This window comes from Stegostoma tigrinum, unplaced genomic scaffold (assembly GCF_030684315.1).
Source record: "Stegostoma tigrinum isolate sSteTig4 unplaced genomic scaffold, sSteTig4.hap1 scaffold_294, whole genome shotgun sequence".
In the NCBI taxonomy this organism is placed as follows: Eukaryota; Metazoa; Chordata; class Chondrichthyes; order Orectolobiformes; family Stegostomatidae; genus Stegostoma; species Stegostoma tigrinum.
This window is the reverse complement of record NW_026728222.1, coordinates 187279-207442: the sequence shown is the minus strand read 5'-3', so window position 1 is coordinate 207442 and position 20164 is coordinate 187279. Positions and strand designations below refer to the sequence as shown.

At 44.3% G+C, this 20164-nt stretch overlaps 1 protein-coding gene across 4 annotated transcripts in view; it reads right to left on the bottom strand.

Moving 5' to 3' along the window:
- Positions 1-3178: 3178 nt before the first annotated feature.
- Positions 3179-20164, bottom strand: part of LOC132208097 (utrophin-like) — a 102382-nt gene continuing 85396 nt past the window's right edge. For 3 of the 4 annotated variants that reach the window (XR_009444188.1, XR_009444186.1, XR_009444187.1), the window contains 2 exons: positions 19116-19273; positions 18682-18838 (listed from right to left, as the gene is read on the bottom strand). Coding sequence is in view for 1 of the 4 variants with exons in the window: in XM_059643857.1 (XP_059499840.1) it covers positions 3363-3422; positions 17399-17510; positions 18672-18793 (294 nt within the window). In the remaining 3 variants the exon portion in view is untranslated. Of the gene's footprint in view, positions 3423-17398; positions 17511-18671; positions 18839-19115; positions 19274-20164 lie in introns of those variants that run through there. The other variant, XM_059643857.1, reaches the window with a different exon arrangement.

Here is a 20164-nt window from a genome sequence, read left to right as displayed (position 1 = left end):
GCTGAGTACAGGATTAAGGATAGGATTCTTGGCAGAGTGGAGGAACAGAGGGATCTTGGTGTGCAGATACAGAGATCCCTTAAAATGGCCGCCCAAGTGGACAGGGTTGTTAAGAAAGCATATGGTGTTTTGGCTTTCATTAACAGGGGGATTGAGTTTAAGAGTCGTGAGATCTTGTTGCAGCTCTGTAAAACTTTGGTTAGACCGCACTTGGAATGGTGCATCCAGTTCTGGTCGCCCTATTATAGGAAAGATGTGGATGCTTTGGAGAGGGTTCCGAGGAGGTTTACCAGGGTCCTGGCTGGACTGGAGGGCTTATCTTATGAAGAGAGGTTGACTGAGCTCGGTCTCTTTTCATTGGAGAAAAGGAGGAGGAGAGGGGACCTAATTGAGGTATACAAGATAATGAGAGGCATAGATAGAGTTGATAGCCAGAGACTATTTCCCAGGGCAGAAATGGCTAGCACGAGGGGTCATAGTTTTAAGCTGGTCGGTGGAAAGTATAGAGGGGATGTCAGAGGCGGGTTCTTTACACAGAGAGTTGTGAGAGCATGGAATGCGTTGCCAGCAGCAGTTGTGGAAGCAAGGTCATTGGGGTCATTTAAGAGACTGCTGGACATGCATATGGTCACAGAAATGTGAGGGTGCATACATGAGGATCAATGGTCGGCACAACATTGTGGGCTGAAGGGCCTGTGCTGTGCTGTGCTGTACTGTTCTATGTTCATTGTACAGTCTGGCAGTAAAGACAGAACGAATGATTTAATCGACTGTGTTTGACACCTCACAATTAATCCCCCTGATGGAAGAAAGGTTGGCTGTGTTCTCTTTGTTCAGGAACATCCAGCTAATACCACCTTACTACTGCTTGTTTTATTCATCTGGTGTTCCATCTAATTCCTTTCAGTCTTGGTCAAACCTTCATGTAATTTATTTAAATTTTCAATAAAATAACTTTAACTTTATATTCCACAATTTTAACATTTCCTTTGAAGGTTTGAATGGTTCACTTAGTACACTGCACATGTTGTGTTCATAATTGGAGAAGATGGTGGAAAAATCAAGATATATTGACAAGTAAACAAATGGCTAACTTCTGCTTTCTTGTCAGTAAAGCCTTTTGAACAGAACATAAAGTTGCGCAACTACGTAGAGATAACAATTTAAAAGTGGGAAGACCACTGTTTGTGGTCCCCACACCAATCTCTATTCACTACCTACGGACTGCATTACTCCTCCTTGGCAACAATGTTATGTTACACTTGTCTCAGCACAACCTTGGCATCTTGTTTATCCCACGATGAACGTCCGACCACACATTCATGCAATCCCTAAAGCTGTCTCTTTACATCTTTTTAATACTGCCTACCTGTCTCTTGTCTTGACTCATTAGCAGTGAAACCTTCATCTGGAACTACTTCACTTCTGGACCTGACAACTCCAATGCATTGCCTGTTTGAGTCCCACATTTGCCCATTGAAAGCTTGATGTCGTCTAAATCTCCACTGCCCGAGTCTCATCTTGAGCCAAATCCTATTCTCTGTACTTTCTACCTGACTGATAGTATTAACAGTAATTTTATTAAATTCTCATTTTTGTTTCCAAATCGTTCCTTGGCTCTGCCAATCGCTATTTTCGTAATCTCCACCAGTCCAACCATAATTCAGGATATCTGCACTCGTCTAATTATGTCCTCTTGCCCACTCTTGATTTCAAACGGCCCACTACTGGTTGCCAAACATTTAATTGTGTAGGCTTCAAACCCAAGAAAAGACTTCCTACACCTTCAGCGAGCAAACTCACATCCAGAACCTCAACCTGAGCAACAAATCTTCGCAAAACTCACTAACTTCCGACACCTCTTAGCCTCTGTACATTTCCTCTTTTAAGGCACTTTTTAAAAGAATCCTCTTTGATCAAGCTCTTGATCATCAGAACTAACAACTTAATAAGGCTCAGTTGTATTCTGGGATCGTTAATACTCCTTTCAGATGTCTTCAAAGTTTCTCTCCAATAAAGAGATTACATAAGTGGTTGAAGTCATTGCCAAGCAGAGGGGGACGAATTGGGGAGTTATTTCAAAGAGCTATGATATGCCAGGAGACCTCCTTCCACACGCCAACTCTGATTCTACAAACACAAAAATGAGTTTCAGACTTGGGAAGATCCTTCAAAAATGTCACAAGTAACCAGCTTTTGGGCAGAGTCGAGCTGCTGAGATGATAGACCAGGATTTAGGGGTACCAGTCGTGATAATATGCTGAACACAATCAAATTTTGAGGTTGTAGAATGATGCGGTCTTCAGCATTTTTGACACTTTGACCATTTTCCTTCCTTTCCACAGAACAAGTCAAATAGCAGCAGCACAATGTTGCATGGCCGCTCAAGCCTGCTCCACCGTTGATGATGATTGTGGCTGGTCTTCCACATCAATTAAACTATTGCTCATATCTCATCCGCTTTTCAAAACATCGATTTATTCACGTGTAGCATCCCTCTCGCTAACTTCATGAGAATTCATTCCAATCACTGAACTCCTAACGCTGACCCACCTGAGATCAAAAAATTCAGCTGAGATCAGGAACTGATCTCGCCTGTATGGCTGAGCTGGCTTTTAAAAAGTTTGCCAGTGAGATAGTCCCAGTGAGAAACATTCATTCAAAAAAATAGAATTGCATGGATTGCTCTCCAATCCTAAACTCTATTCAAATTCAGTTGGCTGAACGGTTGGTTTGTGATGCAGAGTGATGCCCTGCAGAGAGGGCTCAATTGCCACACCAGTGACCTTACCACAAAGGGTCTTCGCCTCAACCGCTCTACTTGCCTGAGGCATGGTGATCTTCAGGTTAAATCATAACCAATTGTGTCTCTCTAAGGAGTGGCCAAATGGCGTGGTAAGGCTTTACCTTTAATCCTGGTAACATGGCAACAAGCAGATAACTCAGCTGATATCACTGACTAATAGAATCCTCAATTATACTAATATTACCGATGTGATATCATCAGAAGGCAGGCTCAACGAAGTTTTAATTTGCAAATTAAGTTAACAACCATTCAATCAATATTACTTCACTACTCATATTACTGATCGTCTCGATACAACATTGTGGTTACATCTGTTCATAAGTGAAGTGTAATGTAATTGCACTTACTGTGGTTTTATCAATGTGATCCTGCAATGAGTCAATAAGCAGTTCACCCACAGGTTGTCAATCAGTGCGGACCCCTTCAGCTGTTATCACATGAGCCTCAAGATCATCCAGAGCTTTCTGCAGTTCTTGAAGTTTCTCCAACACCTTTTCCACCTGTTTCTGCCAGTTGCTCGCATGGGTTTTCAATTGCTCCCAAGTTTCCTTCACTTCTATTGACTGTTTGCGGACAGCTTTGGCAATTCTCTGGGCTCTCTCTTCCGGGGTAGGTTCTGGAAATATGAAGCGCAAATAATTTATCAACTATTCATGACTTTGATCTATAGAACTTAAGTTTTCTTTCTAAACCCCTTTCCTCTAAAAGGTCTCTCTGGACTTTCTCCTGAAATTGGGAATAGAAAGTATAAGACTAAAGATTTTATGACAGGCACATCAATGATAAATTCTCTAATTAGCTAGCAGGTCGCGGAGCCATTAACAGGGAATCACGGAGAGCCAATGCCAAGCCGAATAAAATTCTGCAGATATTTGAAATTTATGGCTCCCAAGGAAACTTTAAAAAAGGAGAAGGATTCGAGTGACTAAATGGGTAAAATTCTCAACAAAAGATATGAACAATCCTTTCAGGATCTCTTTCGTAGCTATGAAACAAACATCCAACATAAACCAACTTTCATCTTTCAGGGCTGGCAAGTTAGAATGATAAACCCAAAGTCTACCCTGCATAGTTCTCTCTAGAACTCACTTAATGAGGTTCTTAAGAGATATAGACACAACAAAGTGTGCAGCTGGATGAACACAGCAGGTCAAGCAGCATCTTAGGTGCACAAAGGCTGACATGTTGGACCGAGACCTTTCATCAGAAAAGGGGGAGGGGAGAGGGTTCTGAAATAAATAGGGAGAGGAGGGAGGCGGATCGAAGATAGATAGAGGAGAAGATAGGTGGAGAGGAGACAGGCAAGTTAAAGAGGTGGGGATGGAGCCAGCAGAGGTGAGTGTAGGTGGGGAGGTAGGGAGGGGAGAGGTCAGTCCGGGGAGGACGAACAGGTCTCCGGGGCGGGAAGAGGTTAGGAAGTAGGAGATGGGGGTGGGGCTTGAGGTGGCAGGGTGGGCTGGTTTTGGGATGCGGGAGGGGGAGGGGAGATTTCAAAGCTTGTGAAGTCGACATTGATTCCACGGAGACGCAGGGTTCCCAAGCGCAATACGAGGTGCTGCTCCTGCAACCTTCAGGTGGCATCGTTGTGGCACTGCAGGAGGCCCAGGATGGACATCCTATCTGAGGATTGGGAGAGTCAAAACAGTTCACGACTGGGAGGTGCAGTTCTTTAGTGCATTGAGCATAGGTGATTTGCAAAGCAGTCCCCAAACCTCCATTTGGTTTTCCCGATGTAGAGGGGGCCACAAAGGGATCAGCGGATACAGTATACCACATTAGCAGATGTGCAGGTAAACATCTGTTTGATGTGGAAATTCTTCCTGGGGTCTGGGATGGGGGTGAGGGGGGAGGTATTGGGACAAGTGAATTTTAAACATTATGATGACAATATTTGTGGATATATAGGGAAAAGTGCTGGGTGTAGGGGGTGCTGGAGGCGAGTGTGGAGCGGATAAGGGAGTCACCTAAGTGTGGAGGGAAAAATGTCTTTGGTGTGGGGTCGGATTGCAGATGGCAGAAGTGTCGGCGGACGATGCATGGAATCCGGAGGTTGGTGTGGTGGTAGGTGAGGGTGAGGAGGACACTGTTTTGGTAGTTATTATGGGGAGCGGGTATGAGGGATGAGTTGTGGGAAATGCGGGTGACACGGTTGAGGGCGTTTTTGACTATTGAGGAGGGGGATGTTGTGGTTCTTGAACAACCCTCAACAATTTCTCTTTCAATTCCTCCCACTTCCTACAGACAAAGCGGGTGGCCAGTGTACCCACCTGGGCCCAAGCTATGCCTGCCGCTTTGTAGGTTACATGGAACGCTCCCTCTTCCGTACCTACACTGGCCCTCAACCCCACGTCTTCCTCCGTTACATTGATGACTGTATCGGCACTGCCTCGTGCTCCCACAAGGGGCTCGAACATCCACTTCAGCAACACCTTCCTCCCGAACTTTAAGTTCACCTGGACAATCTCTGATACCTCTCTCTCCTTCCTGGACCTCTCTATTTCCAACCACCAAGAAACAAATATCCATTTCAAGTCCACCAAATTCCCGCAACAATTCATCCACTTTCCCCATTCCTTTGACTCTGCATCTGCTCCCAGGATGAGGTATTCTACTCTCGTATATCTCAGATGTCCTCATTTTTCAAGGACCACAACTTCCCCCGCTCAGTGGTTGATAACGCCCTCGACCGTGTCTCCAGCATTTCCTGCAACAAATCCGTTTCACCCCACCCCACAACAACAACCAAAACAAAGTCTTCCTCGTCCTCACGTACCACCCCACCAACCTCCGGATACAACGCATCAGTTCCTTCGAAACTTTGATATTCTCTGGGAGGCTACGGAGGAGGTGGTGGAGCCTTTGGCCTTCATCTTTGAGTACTCATTGTCTACAGGTTTAGTACCAGAGGAATGGAGGGTTGCAAATGTTGTGCCTTTGTTCAAGAAGGGCAGTAGAGATGACCCAGGTAATTATAAACCATTGAGCATTACATCTGTTGTCGGAAATGTTTTGGAAAGGGTTATAAGAGATAGGTATTATAATCATCGAGCAAGCACCAATTTGATTGGAGATAGTCAACATGGATTTGTCAAGGGCAAGTCATGTCTCACAAACCTCACTGAGTCATTTTAGAAGCTGACGAAGCATGTGGATGAGGGTCGGGCAGTTGACGTGGTGGACATGGACTTCAGTAAAGCCTTTGATAAGGTTCTACATGGTAGGCTACTGGAGAAAACATGGAGACATGGGATTGAGGGAGATTTAGCAGGTTGGATTAGAAACTGGCTTTCAGTAAGAAGGCAACCAGTCGTGGTTGATGGAAAATATTCAGCCTGGAGTCTGATTACTAGTGGTGTGTCTCAAGGATCTGTTTTGGGACCACTGCTGTTTGTCATTTTCACAAATGACTTGGACGGAGGCATTGGTAGATGGGTTACTAAGTTTGCAGATGACACTAAAGTCGGTGGAGTGGTGGACAATGTGGAAGAATGTTGCAGGTTGCATGGAAACTTGGATGAACTGCAGAATTGGGCTGAAAGGTGGCAAATGGAGTACAATGTGGATAAATGTGAGGTGATTCACTTTGGGAGGAATAATAGGAAGGCAGAATATTGGGTCAATGGAAAGATTCTTGGTAGTGTTGCTGTGCAGAGGGATCTTGGTGTTCATGTACGTAGATCCCTGAAAATTGCCACCCAGTTTGATCGTGCTGTTAAGGCGGCTTACGGTGTATTAGGTTTTATTGGTCGAGGGATTGAGTTCCAGAGCCGTGATGTCATGCTGCATCTGTCCAAAAAGCTAGTGCGGTCTCACTTGGAATACTGTGTACAGTTCTGGTCACCCCATTCCAGGAAGGATGTGGAAACATTGGAAAGGTGCAGAGGAGATTTACCAGGATGTTGCCTGGTCTGGAGTGAAGGACTTCTGAAGAAAGGCTGAGGGACTTGGGTCTGTTCTCGTTGGAGAGAAGATGGTTCAGAGGGGATTGAATAGAGACATACAAGATGATCAGTGGATTAGATCGGGTGGACAGTGAGGGTCTTTATCCGAGGACGATGATGTCAGCTTGTATGAGGGGGCACAGCTAAACATTGAGGGGTGATAGATTTGAGATAGATGTCAGAGGCAGGTTCTTTACTCAGAGTGGTAAGGACGTGGAACCCCCTGCCTGCCAATGTAGTTAGCTCAGCCACATTAGGGGCATTTAAACAGTCCTTGGATATGGATGATAATGGGATCATGTAGGGGGATGGGCTTAGATTAGTTCACCGGTCCGCCCAGATCGTTGCAATGGGCAAAAAAGCCCACCATTGTCTCTACTTCCCAGGAGGCTAAGGTAATTCTGTGCGTCCACAAGGACAACTTTCACTGATGTACCACAGAAAGCATCCTATCTGGATGCATATCACAGCACGGTTCCTTCAGCTAAACAATCACAAGTTATTATGGCTCCTGCCTTTCTTCTTCAAGGCAGAATTGGTTCTGCTTTGTCATAACTATATTGGGAGAAAATCCATGCTCAGTGCAAGTTAATTCTTCCAACAATTGAGATACCATGGAATACTGAGCAATGAGTTGGTGTGAGAGAGAGAGAGAGAGAGAGAGAGAGAGAGAGAGACAAAGACAGAGAGGTTGGTCGGGGGGGGGGGTGGAGGGAGACAGGGACAGAGAGAGAGATGGGCGATGAGGGAGAGAGAGAGACAGTCAGACAGACAGAATGGGCGACAGAATGTGAGCGTGTGAGTGCCTGCATCAGACAGTGTGAGAGATGTTGCTGAGGTGGAGATAGTTGAGAGTGACGATCACCAACGATCTCTCCTGGTCCACCCAGATCGTTGCAATGAGTGAAAACAGCACACCAATGCCTCTATTTCCCCAACAGCAGCTTCTTCACCGCTGCTATTGGACATCTGACAAAGGAAGTCAGGAAACATATCAAAGAAAAAGAGACAGCCTATAAAATGGCCAAGAGCACTGGGAAATCAGAAGATTGGGAAGGCCACAAAAACAGACAGAGGATCACAAAGAGAGCAATCAGGAAGCAGAAGATCATATATGAAGGTAGGCAAGCTAGTAATATTAGAAATGACAGTCAAAGCTTTTTTCAATACGTAAGAAGCAAACGAGAGGCAAAAGATGATATTGGGCTGCTCCAGATTGATTCTGGAAGGCTATTGATGGGAGAAAAGGAAATAGCTGAAGACCTTAATAAGTACTTTGCGTCAGTCTTCACAATGGAAGACATGAGTAGTATGCCAACAATTAGGGAGAGCCGGGGGCAGAGTTGAGTACAGTAGGCATTACAAAAGAGCAAGTGCTCGAAGAGCTCAAGGGTCTAAAAACTGATAAATCTCCTGGCCCCGATGGGCTACATCCTAGAGTTCGGTGGGAGGTGGCTGAGGAAATCGCAGAGGCTTTGGTCGTGATCTTTCAAAAGTCACTGGAGTCAGGGAAAGTCCCAGTTGATTGGAAAATTTCTGTTGTAACTCCCTTGTTTAAGAAAGGATCAAGGCAAAAGATGGAAAATTACAGGCCGATTAGCCTAATCTCGGTTGTTGGTAAAATTCTAGAATCCATTGTCAAGGATGAGATTTCTAAATTCCTGGAAGTGCAGGGTCAGATTAAAACAAGTCAGCATGGATTTAGTCAGGGGAGGTCATGCCTATTCGAATTCTTTGAAGAGGTGACAAGTATGTTAGACCAGGGAAACTCAGTAAATGTTGTCCATCTAGACTTCCAAAAGGCCTTTGATACAGTGCCTCACGGGAGGCTGCTGAGCAAGGTGAGGGCCCATGGTGTTCGAGGTGAGATACTGGGTTGGATTGAGGATTGGCTGTCTGACAGAAGGCAGAGAGTTGGGATAAAAGGCTCTTTTTCGGAATGGCAACCGGTGACGAGTGCTGTCCCGCAGGGTTCAGTTTTGGGGCCACAGCTGTTCGCCTTATATGTTACTGATCTGGATGAAGGGACTGGGGGCATTCTGGCGAAGTTTGCCGAAGATACGAAGATAGGTGGACAGACAGGTCCTACTGAGGAGGTGGGGAAGCTGCAGAAAGATGTAGACAGTTTAGGAGAGTGGTCCACGAAATGGCTGATGAAATTCAATGTGAGTAAATGTGAGGTTTTGCACTTTGGTAAAAAGAATACAGGCATGGACTATTTTCTAAATGGTGAGAAAATTTGCAAATCAGAAGTGCAAAGGGATCTGGGAGTGTTGGTCCAGGATTCTCTACAAGTTAACTTGAAGGTCGAGTCCGTAATTAAGAAAGCGAATGTAATGTTGGCGTTTATCTCAAGAGAGTTGGAATATAAAAGCAGCCATGTGCTTCTGAGGCTTTATAAGGCTCTAGTTAGGCCCCATTTAGAAAACTGTGTCCAATTTTGAGCCCAACACCTCAGGAAGGACATACTAGCCCTGGAGCGTGTCCAGCGGAGGTTCACACGGATGATCCCTGGAATGCTAGGTTTAATGGAAATTAGGAACAGCAAGGGAGTAGTCACCTCGTTAGGGGTTTACTACAGGCCCCCCAATAGCAGCAGGGAGATTGAAGAAAGCATAGGTCGACAGATTTTGGAAAAGTGTGCACGCAGTAGGGTTGTTGTAATGGGTGACTTTAACTTTCCTAATATTGATTGGAACCTCCTTAGAGCAGAAGATTTGAATGGAGCTGTTTTTGTAAGGTGTGTTCAGGAGGGTTTCCTAACGCAGTACGTTGACAGGCCGACGAGGGGAGAGGCCATTCCAGACTTGGTGCTCGGAAACGAGCCGGGGCAGGTATCAGATCTTGTGGTGGGAGAGCATTTTGGTGATAGTGACCATAACTGCCTCACATTCTACATAGCTATGGAGAAGGAGAGGATTAGGCAGAATGGGAGGATATTTAATTGGGGAAGAGGAAACTATGATGCGATTAGACATGAGTTAGGAAGCATGGACTGGGAGCAGTTGTTCCATGGTAAGGGAACTATAGACATGTGGAGACGGTTTAAGGAACAGTTGTTGGGAGTGATGAGTAAATATGTCCCTCTGAGACAGGCAAGAAGGGGTAAGATTAGGGAACCTTGGATGACGAGAGCGGTGGAGCTTCTAGTGAAAAGGAAGAAGGTAGCTTACATAAGGTGGAGGAAGCTAGGGTCAAGTTCAGCTAGAGAGGATTACATGCAGGCAAGGAAGGAGCTCAAAAATGGTCTGAGGAGAGCCAGGAGGGGGCACGAGAAAGGCTTGGCAGAAGGAATCCGGGAAAACACAAAGGCATTTTACACTTACGTGAGGAATAAGAGAATGGTCAAAGAAAGAGTAGGGCCGATCAGGGATAGCATAGGGAACTTGTGTGTGGAGCCTGAGGAGGTAGGGGAAGCCCTAAATGAGTTTTTTGCTTCTGTCTTTACGAAAGAAACAAACTTTGTAGTGAATGAAACCTTTGAAGAGCAGGTGTGCATGCTGGAATGGATATAGATAGACGAAGCTGATGTGCTGAAAATTTTGTCAAACATTAAGATTGACAAGTCGCCAGGCCCGGATCAGATTTGTCCTCGGCTGCTTTGGGAAGCGAGAAATGCAATTGCTTCGCCACTTGCGAAGATCTTTGCATCCTCGCTCTCCACTGGAGTCGTACCTGAGGACTGGAGAGAGGCAAATGTAATTCCTCTCTTCAAGAAAGGAAATAGGGAAATCCCCGGCAATTATAGACCGGTAAGTCTCACGTCTGTCGTCTGCAAGGTGTTAGAAAGGATTCTGAGGGATAAGATTTATGACCATCTGGAAGAGCATGGCTTGATCAAATACAGTCAACACGGCTTTGTGAGGGGTAGGTCATGCCTTACAAACCTTATTGAGTTTTTTGAGGATGTGACTAGAAAAGTTGATGAGGGTCGAGCTGTGGATGTGGTGTATATGGACTTCAGTAAGGCATTTGATAAGGTTCCCCATGGTAGGCTCATTCAGAAGGTCAGGAGGAATGGGATACAGGGGAACTTAGCTGCTTGGATACAGAATTGGCTGGCCAACAGAAGACAGCGAGTGGTAGTAGAAGGAAAATATTCTGCCTGGAAGTCAGTGGTGAGTGGAGTTCCACAGGGCTCTGTCCTTGGGCCTCTACTGTTTGTAATTTTTATTAATGACTTGGACGAGGGGATTGAAGGATGGGTCAGCAAGTTTGCAGACGACACAAAGGTCGGAGGTGTCGTTGACAGTGTAGAGGGCTGTTGTAGGCTGCAGCGGGACATTGACAGGATGCAGAGATGGGCTGAGAGGTGGCAGATGGAGTTCAACCTGGATAAATGTGAGGTGATGCATTTTGGAAGGTCGAATTTGAAAGCTGAGTACAGGATTAAGGATAGGATTCTTGGCAGCGTGGAGGAACAGAGGGATCTTGGTGTGCAGATACATAGATCCCTTAAAATGGCCACCCAAGTGGACAGGGTTGTTAAGAAAGCATATGGTGTTTTGGCTTTCATTAACAGGGGGATTGAGTTTAAGAGTCGTGAGATCTTGTTGCAGCTCTATAAAACTTTGGTTAGACCGCACTTGGAATACTGCATCCAGTTCTGGGCGCCCTATTATAGGAAAGATGTGGATGCTTTGGAGAGGGTTCAGAGGAGGTTTACCAGGATGCTGCCTGGACTGGAGGGCTTATCTTATGAAGAGAGGTTGACTGAGCTCGGTCTCTTTTCATTGGAGAAAAGGAGGAGGAGAGGGGACCTAATTGAGGTATACAAGATAATGAGAGGCATAGATAGAGTTGATAGCCAGAGACTATTTCCCAGGGCAGAAATGGCTAGCACGAGGGGTCATAGTTTTAAGCTGTTTGGAGGAAAGTATAGAGGGGATGTCAGAGGCAGGTTCTTTACGCAGAGAGTTGTGGGAGCATGGAATGCGTTGCCAGCAGCAGTTGTGGAAGCAAGGTCATTGGGGTCATTTAAGAGACTGCTGGACATGTATATGGTCACAGAAATTTGAGGGTGCATACATGAGGATCAATGGTCGGCACAACATTGTGGGCTGAAGGGCCTGTTCTGTGCTGTTCTATGTTCTATGTTCTATGTTCTAATGTATGATGAACGGCTAAGGATCCTGGGATTGTCCTCATTAGAGTTCAGAAGGTTGAGGGGCGATCTAATAGAAACTTACAAGATAATGTATGGTTTAGAAGGGGTGGACGCTCGGAAGTTGTTTCCGTTAGGCGGGGAGACTAGGACACGTGGGCACAGCCTTAAAATTAGAGGGGGTAAATTTAAAACTGAAATGAGACGACATTTCTTCAGCCAGAGAGTGGTGGGCTTGTGGAATTCATTGCCGCAGAGTGCAGTGGAGGCCGGGACGTGAGATGCCTTCAAGGCAGAGATCAACAAATTCTTGATCTCAAAAGGAATCAAGGGCTATAGGGAGAGTGCAGCGAAGTGGTGTTGAAATGCCCATCAGGCATGATTTAAATGGTGGAGTGGACCGGATGGGCCGAATGGCCTTACTTCCACTCCTCTGTCTTAAGGTCTTATGGACAGGTACATGGATGGGCAGGGAGCAAATGGACACAGACCCTTAGAAAATAGGTGACAGGTTAGACAGAGGATCTCGATCGGCGCAGGCTTGGAGGGCCGAAGGGCCTGTTCCTGTGCTGTAATTTTCTTTCTTCTCTTTATTTGTACTCTTGCCTCTCTCTTACCTTTATAGCTGAAAAAAAACTCCTGCAATTTTTTTTTAATATTACCCTCATTAATATTGCCCTCATATTTCATCATCTTCCCCCTTATTGCCTTTTTAGTTGTCCTCTGCTAGTTTTCGAAAGGCTTCCCAATCCTCTGGCTTCCCACTCACCTACACCACATTTTATCCTTTTTCTTTTGCTTTCATCCTGTCCCTGACTTATCTTGTTAGTCGTGGTTGCTGATCTTTTCCTGATCTCAACTCCACTCTCCTGCCAGCTCCCCATGGCCCTTGATCCCTATTTTTCATCAGAAACATATTTATTTCTTTCCTGGATCGGTCGATTGGTGCTGCCTCCATTGCATTCAGAGGCAATGAATTCCACAGATTCACAACCCTCTCCTCATCGCCATTTTGAACATTCCATCTCTCACTCAACAGCCACAGCTTCTTGTTTGAGACTGTTCCACAATGCAGAACATGTGCTCAATGCCTATCTTTTCAATCCCCTTTACTATTTTATATACCTCAATCAGAACCACCCCCTCACTCTTTCGAATGCCAGCAAGTACAAGCGCAAGCTACTCAGCCACTTCTCATATGACAGCCCTTTCATCCCTGGAATCAATCAGTTAAACCTCCTCCGAACTGCCTCCAGTACAAACGTATCCATCCTCAGTGAGGGGATCTAAACTGGACACAACACTCTGGTCTCACCAACACCCAATGTATGAGGAAAAACACTTTGTTACTTTAATGATCCAGTCCTTTTGTGACAAATGCCAGAGTTCCATCTGCCTTTCTTACGCTATGCTATACCTGCATACCCACTTTCGGCTATTCATGCACAAAGGCAGCCAGATAACAGACTTTGAATCTTCCTTCCATTTAAATAATAATTCGCCCTTTTTTCCCCTGGGCAAAACAGGCAAGCCTTGTGCTTATCCACATAAACCACCTGCCAGATTCTGGTCCATTCTCCTCGCCTGTCAATGTTCCGCTCTGTATGTTCTATTTCACATCACAGGCTGTTGTCCCACCTATTTCAGAATCATCCATGCATTCTGTTATGTTACATTTTGTCTCTGCTTACATATCATTTGTATAGGTTACAAATAGTTGAGGTCAGAGAACTGAACCCGCAGCACCCCACTAGTGACAATTCACCATCCAGGCAAAGACTCATTTATCCTGACACTCAGCTTTCTGTCAGTTAGCCAGGCCTTTATTCAAACCAATATTCTACCCTTCATCCCCTTGGATCTAACGTTCTGGTTCACATTTTTATGCAGCAACTGGTCAAATTCTTTCTGGAAATCTCAATATGCCACATCCCTCGGATCCCTGTACAAGATCCTCAATTCTGCCACCTCATCAGTTCCTGACTTCATTACAGCTTTTGTTCAAACATGGTCGAAAGAGTTGAATTCCGGAGGTGAGCTAAGGATGGCTACATTTGACCGAGTGTGGCATCAAGGAGCGCTACCAAAACTGGAGCTGATGGGAATCCAGCAGAAACTCACCACTGGTTCGAATAATATCTGCACAGAGGACGATATTTTTTCCATTCTTTCATGGGAAAGAGGGCATTGCGGGTTAGACCAGCTTTTATTGCCCATCTCAAATTGCATAACTGATATCTGGAGTTCCATGTAGGCCACACCAGGCGACGCAGTTTCCTTCCCTAAAGAACATCAGTGAATCAGATGGGTTTTTCCAACAATTGACAATGGATTTACGGTCATCATTAGACTCTTAATTCCAGATTTTCATTGAATTCAAATTCCATTATGTGCCATCGTGGAATTTGAACCAAGTCCTCAGCACATTACCTGAGTGTTTGGATTAATAGTCCAGTCATAATACCATTAGGTCATCGCCTCTCCTAAAGGGAGGCATTTTGGTTGTTGGAGGTCACCTGCAGGAGGTCCTGAGAGTACAGTCCTAAGCCTAACCATCTTCAGCTGCCTTATCAATGACCTTCTCTCCATCATAAGCTCAGAAGTGGGGATGTTCACCAGAGATAGCAGAATATTCAGCATCATTCACCACTCCTCAGATAGTGAACCTGTCCATGTCCAAATGCAACAAGGCCAGAACGATGTCTAGGCTGGGGCTGCTAAGTGGCAAGTCGCATTTATACTTTACAAATACTAGGTAATGACCATCTCCAGTAAGAGAAAATCCATAAATTGTCCCTCGACATTCAATGGTGTAACCATCACTGAATTGTCCGCTATCAAAATCCCAGGTTTTACCAGTGAACAGAAATTCAACTGGACTTCCTATTTAAATGCAGTGGCTACAAGAGCAGGCCCAAAGTTCGGATTACTGCATCAAGTAACTCACCTCCTGATTCCCCAGGCCTGTCTACCAGCTACAGGAACAAGTCTGAAGAATGGTGGAATACTCCCCACTTGCGTCGATGGGTGCAGATGCAAAAGCACTCAACAAGTTCAACACCATCCAGGAAAAAGCAACCTACTCCCTCCAGTGCTCAAAAGCAGCAGTGTGTACCATCTATGAGATGCACTGAGAAATCTGCACAAGATCCTGAGATAGGACTTTCCAAACCTATGACAAATTTCAGCTACAAGGGCAAGGGTAACAGATATATGAGAACAGCACCACCTACAACACCCTGTCTAAGCCACTCACCATCTCAACTTGGAAATATATTGCTGTTCTTTCACTATCACTGGGTCAAAGTCCTGGAAATTCGCCCCTGACTGACTGAGTCTACCTACAGCACATGGACTACAATGATTCAACAATGACAAGGGTAACTAAGGATGGGAAGTAAATGCTGGCCCAGTTAGTGATGCCAGTGGCCCAGAAACAAATAACAATTAAGTATCACCTATCTCTTCTTAATTCCAGTTTCTCATGCAGCACCATTCTGATTAATCTATAAAACCTGGTCTTTCTATAGCAATGCTCAAAGCTACACACAGTACTCAGTTGTGATCAAATCATAGTCTGCACAATATTAAGAACCATCACTGGCTGATAAGTATGATTGCCCAGCTAGGAAATTCCATATCACAGGTCCTGAGCTCTGTGCGGGTTGATTAGCCTGAACTGGAGCCACATATCTGACCACACGTTTAGGAGGTCTTTCGGAGTGGTGGAAGTGGTCTCGGCCTTGAGAACATTGGCATTCCTTTCTCCAGTTCCTTTCCCACACTTCAACTTCTTGTCTGGTGTTCATGAAGAATTATGTGCCTTCATACAGGAGATTCCCCCAAGTTGGTTTCTTCTGAATGGGGATATCCATACTTAGACCTCCAAGTACTACTTCTTGAAGGAACATTTCAAGGTCTTTTAAATGCTTCCTTTGACTTCTTCTTGTTCAGATGCCTTCCTTGAGTTGGCAAAAATTTACTTTGGTAGTCATAACTTAGGCATCCCAAGTACATGGCAATCCCAATGAGGTTTGTTTCAAATCATCATGGCATCAATGCTGATGCTGGGAGGTTTTTCCTCCTCGCTGATGTGGAGAATCCATGATAAAACTGTGCTGAACGGGTCTTGAAGTGGCAGCTCTATGTTATCCAGGTTTCACAGTCATATAGAAGAGGCTGAACGATGCATGCCTTGAACTCAAGGATCTTGCGATCAGCACAGATGTCACAATTGTGCATTCTCATCCTCTGGAGTCCAAAGGTGCCACTCGCAGATTGGACGTAATGTTAGAATCTCTGTATCGATGTCAGCCTTAAAAGAGAGAGAGCGTCCCATCTAAGGGAAATGTTCTACATTTGGGAGGATTTCTCTATTAATTTTGATGAAAAGATGGACCACAACATGACAGATTGGTAAAGGATTTGAGTCATCTTGAGGTTCGAACACAGAACATAACAGCGCAGTACAGGCCCTTTCGGCCTTGATGTTGTGAAACCAACCTGAAGCCCAACAAACCTACACTATTCCATTATCATCAATATGTTTATCCAACAACCATTTAAATGCCCTAAAAGTTGGCAAGTCTACTACTGTTGCAGGCAGGGCATTCCACGCCCTTACTACTCTCTGAGTAAAGAACCTACCTCTGACCTCTGTCCTATATCTATCACCCCTCAATTTGAAGCTATGTCCAGCCCGTGTCAAACATGGCCATCCGAGCCAAAAGATTCTCACTGTCCACCCTATCTAATGCTCTGATCATCTTGTACGGTTCCATTAAGTCGCCTCTTAATTTTCTTCTCTCTAACGAAAACAGCCTCAAGTCCCTCAGCCTTTCCTCAAAACGCCTTCCCTCCATACCAGGCAACATCATGATAAATCTCCTCTGCACCTTTTCCAATGCTTCCACATCCTTCCTGTGATGCGGTGACCAGAACTGTAGGTAATACTCCAAGTGCAGCTGCACCAGAGTTTTGTACAGCTGCAACATGCCCTCATGGCTCTGAAACTCAATCCCTCTACGAATAAAAGCTAACACACCGTATGCCTTCTTAACAACCCGATCAACCTGGGTGGCAAATTTAAGGTTGAGGCTAATTCTTCAGTATACTTCTGCAAAGGCCTTAAGGGAGATTTGAAGACTTCTGAGAGCGGAAATGACATTGTGAACCACATACTGAAGTTCCATATGCGAGGTCAGTGTCATTTTCTTCTTCGATTTCAACTGGTTGAGGTTAAAAGGTTTTCCATCAATCCTGTCCAGGCCACTGGGAAGCTTGTTCTTCACGAGATTAAGAATGGCGGTGACAAAGCTGGAGAAAAGGGTGGGCGTGATGACACATTCTTCCTTGAGCCTCAACTTGACCTCAAAGAGCTTCTGCACAATATTGCATTTCTGGTATTGAAGCCTGATTTAAGCTGTTGGCCTTTTATCATTTTAGCAAACTACTTCAACTTTGAGGGAAGATTGTATTTAAATGGTTAAATCCCTAAGTTTCCACTGATTGGAACAATTCTATCAAGTGGAATAATATATTACTCACCGGAGTGCAGTACTCCACCATGGGGCAATGTAACTTGTGTCCCTTTGATGTGCGCCCCGAAAAGAAACAGCTTTGGCAGATGTCAGAATTGAAGTGCTTGAGACTGCGGTACCTATAAAGAAAGAACAAGAAGTAAGAGCAATGTTCATTTTTGTTTAGATATTTTCAACCTTTGAAGGAATGCAAGCTAAGTAGTTAAATTACATATTTCTTTTTATTTTGAAGAAACGGTAAATTGTTTGGGGAGAAACAAATGCTAGGAAAGTCGGGGAAAACTGTCCCAACTCCCCCAGTCAATTTTCATAATGAAATATCTCATCCCTGGAATCATTCCTGTAATTTGGTCCTGCTCTGTCTCCAACATTTTCACAAAGTTCCCTTCACATGGAAGGTTTTCATCTGCCATGGTGGCATAAACCTATTCAGAAGTAACCTTGCCAGAATCTTCCCAGCAATGGAAAGGCTGGTGATCCCATGGTTCTTTGAGCAATCTGACATTTCTCCTTCAGTTTTGTACAAGATATGGCATCTTAAAGATTCTGTGAAATCCTGCCCTGTTCCTCATAGTCCATGAAAAGCTAACAGATCTTGGCCTTCAGAGTTAGGCCACCATTCCTCAAGCTTCAGATGGAATTCAATTGACTCCGGGTCGCTGTTGCTCTTTACTTAGTTATGGCAGTCATAGTTTCATCCACAGTTGGGGTCTCACTTCTTAGACAGGGAGTTGTTTGGTCAGATCAATGGCAGTAACATGCACCTTTTCAAAGATGGTCAATCGTAGAAATGTAGGAGAATAGTTAACCAAAAAGGTTCAATTACCCCTTAGAAATCCTGTCCAAATATGCATTTTAATTTACTAATTATGGACAAGAAGTTTTATCGATCATTTAGCAACACCACAGCAATCACTTTCATAGGATGCACACACACTGATTACAGGACTAATAAAAAGGCCTTTCTGTAAATTCCCAATAATTGCAAATTACAGAAGCAACCGCAAGTCGAGTTACAATCCATTCTGAGCCACAGTGTCTGTGATCAATGCAACTGTGAACAAAATACCATAAACATGCAGCATTCACCTCTCACAAAAATTAAGGTAAAGAAGTTGATACTTAATTTATCCTAATTACTTCTCTGGTCCATAAATTTGTTGGGATTTTTGACGATTTCAGTTATCATTTACTGACAGAGTTTCCAATAGAACATCTAAAGTTAAAGCTTTCTTTAAAAACTAATTCCCACTAACTTTCTGCTGGTTTGCACATCTCACCTGAAACCTACGATTGGGTACTCTTTGCAGATGTTACACTTAGCCTGATGTTTTGCAGTTTCAGCAGCTGCCACACGGTGTCGAACAGGCAGCCACACCATGGACTGAGGCTCCAATCTCATCCACTCGACAAAGCGTTCAACATCAATCTCTGGTTTGTTCTGGCCCTGGAGGGAAATAAAAGATCAGCTGCATGATTAATTATGTCAAGCTTACGTCCGCTATCCTCAGTGATATGGTATCTCATACACTATCACTGGGGTTTCTGACATTGTTTTTTGTCATTAATCTAATAAAAACATTGACTACTTATCAACATGATAGCCTTGGATTAGTGGTGGTACATGTTGGCCTCTGGAACCAATTCAAACCAAAAATGAGCACAAAAATCATACTGGCAAGTGGACCCGCTTGACCTTATGAATTGGTGCAGAGCACACTTACATGTTGGAAGCAACTGCGGATACTTGGTTCAATGTTGCAGCCTCCAAATGAAGCTACCTCACCCAGCTGCCAAGGGATCTGGACTGCATCGTAAAGCAAAAGACTCAGGCTTCGTTGGTCACATAAATCTGTGGGTTCAGCGACTTGTTTGAAGAGATCTGCCAAAGTTATCCAGAAGAAAAATATTGATATTCCTCAACTTAAGGGAGGTAGTTGAGAGTTCAATACATCCAATACATCTTCCTCAATTGCCTTGTTTTGTAAATTATGTTAAAAGATTATTTTATGATCTTGATTGGCTATTTGCAAACAACTGTGGAAACAAAAACTTCTGTTTGTTTACAACAATGGACAATGTATGTTGTATGATTCTCCAAGGAAGTCATTTTGTCAATTTCTTTCTTGATTGTAAATCTCAAAACTCTCTGATATCTCCTCATTCATTTCACAGAGGTAATCTTTGTGTGGACCTGGAAAACATGGGCACTGTCCTCAATGAATATTTTGCGTCAATCTTTACAACGGAGAAGGACACTGCAAGTATAGATATCAGGGCAGAGGACCTCGGAACATCAGAGGTTAAGACATAGGGAGATGCAGCTGGTTTAGCAACTTTAAAAGTGGATACATCTGCAGGCCGAACTGAAACGTATACCAGTTAGCGAGGGAAGTGAGGGAGGAGATATCTGGGCCCCTGGCAGCAATTTTCAAACCCTTGTCAATCACACGTGAAGTCATGAAGGACTATTAACATTGTCCCACTATTATCAAACGGACAAAGAAACAGACCAGGAAATTAAAGACCAGTCAGAATAATCTCAGCACTGGAGAAGCTACAAAGAGGCATTCTTAGGGGTAGAATGTACTTGCATGAATTAATCAGGGATAGTCAGTATGGATTTGTTAAGATGAGGTCACATTTCAGAAATTTGATCCAAATTTGAGGAGATGTTGGAAGATTGATGAACTTCTGCATTTGATGTTGACTTCGTAAAGACCCCCTTGGCAGACTGATCAAGAAAGCAACAGTCAACGGGATCAAAGGCAAA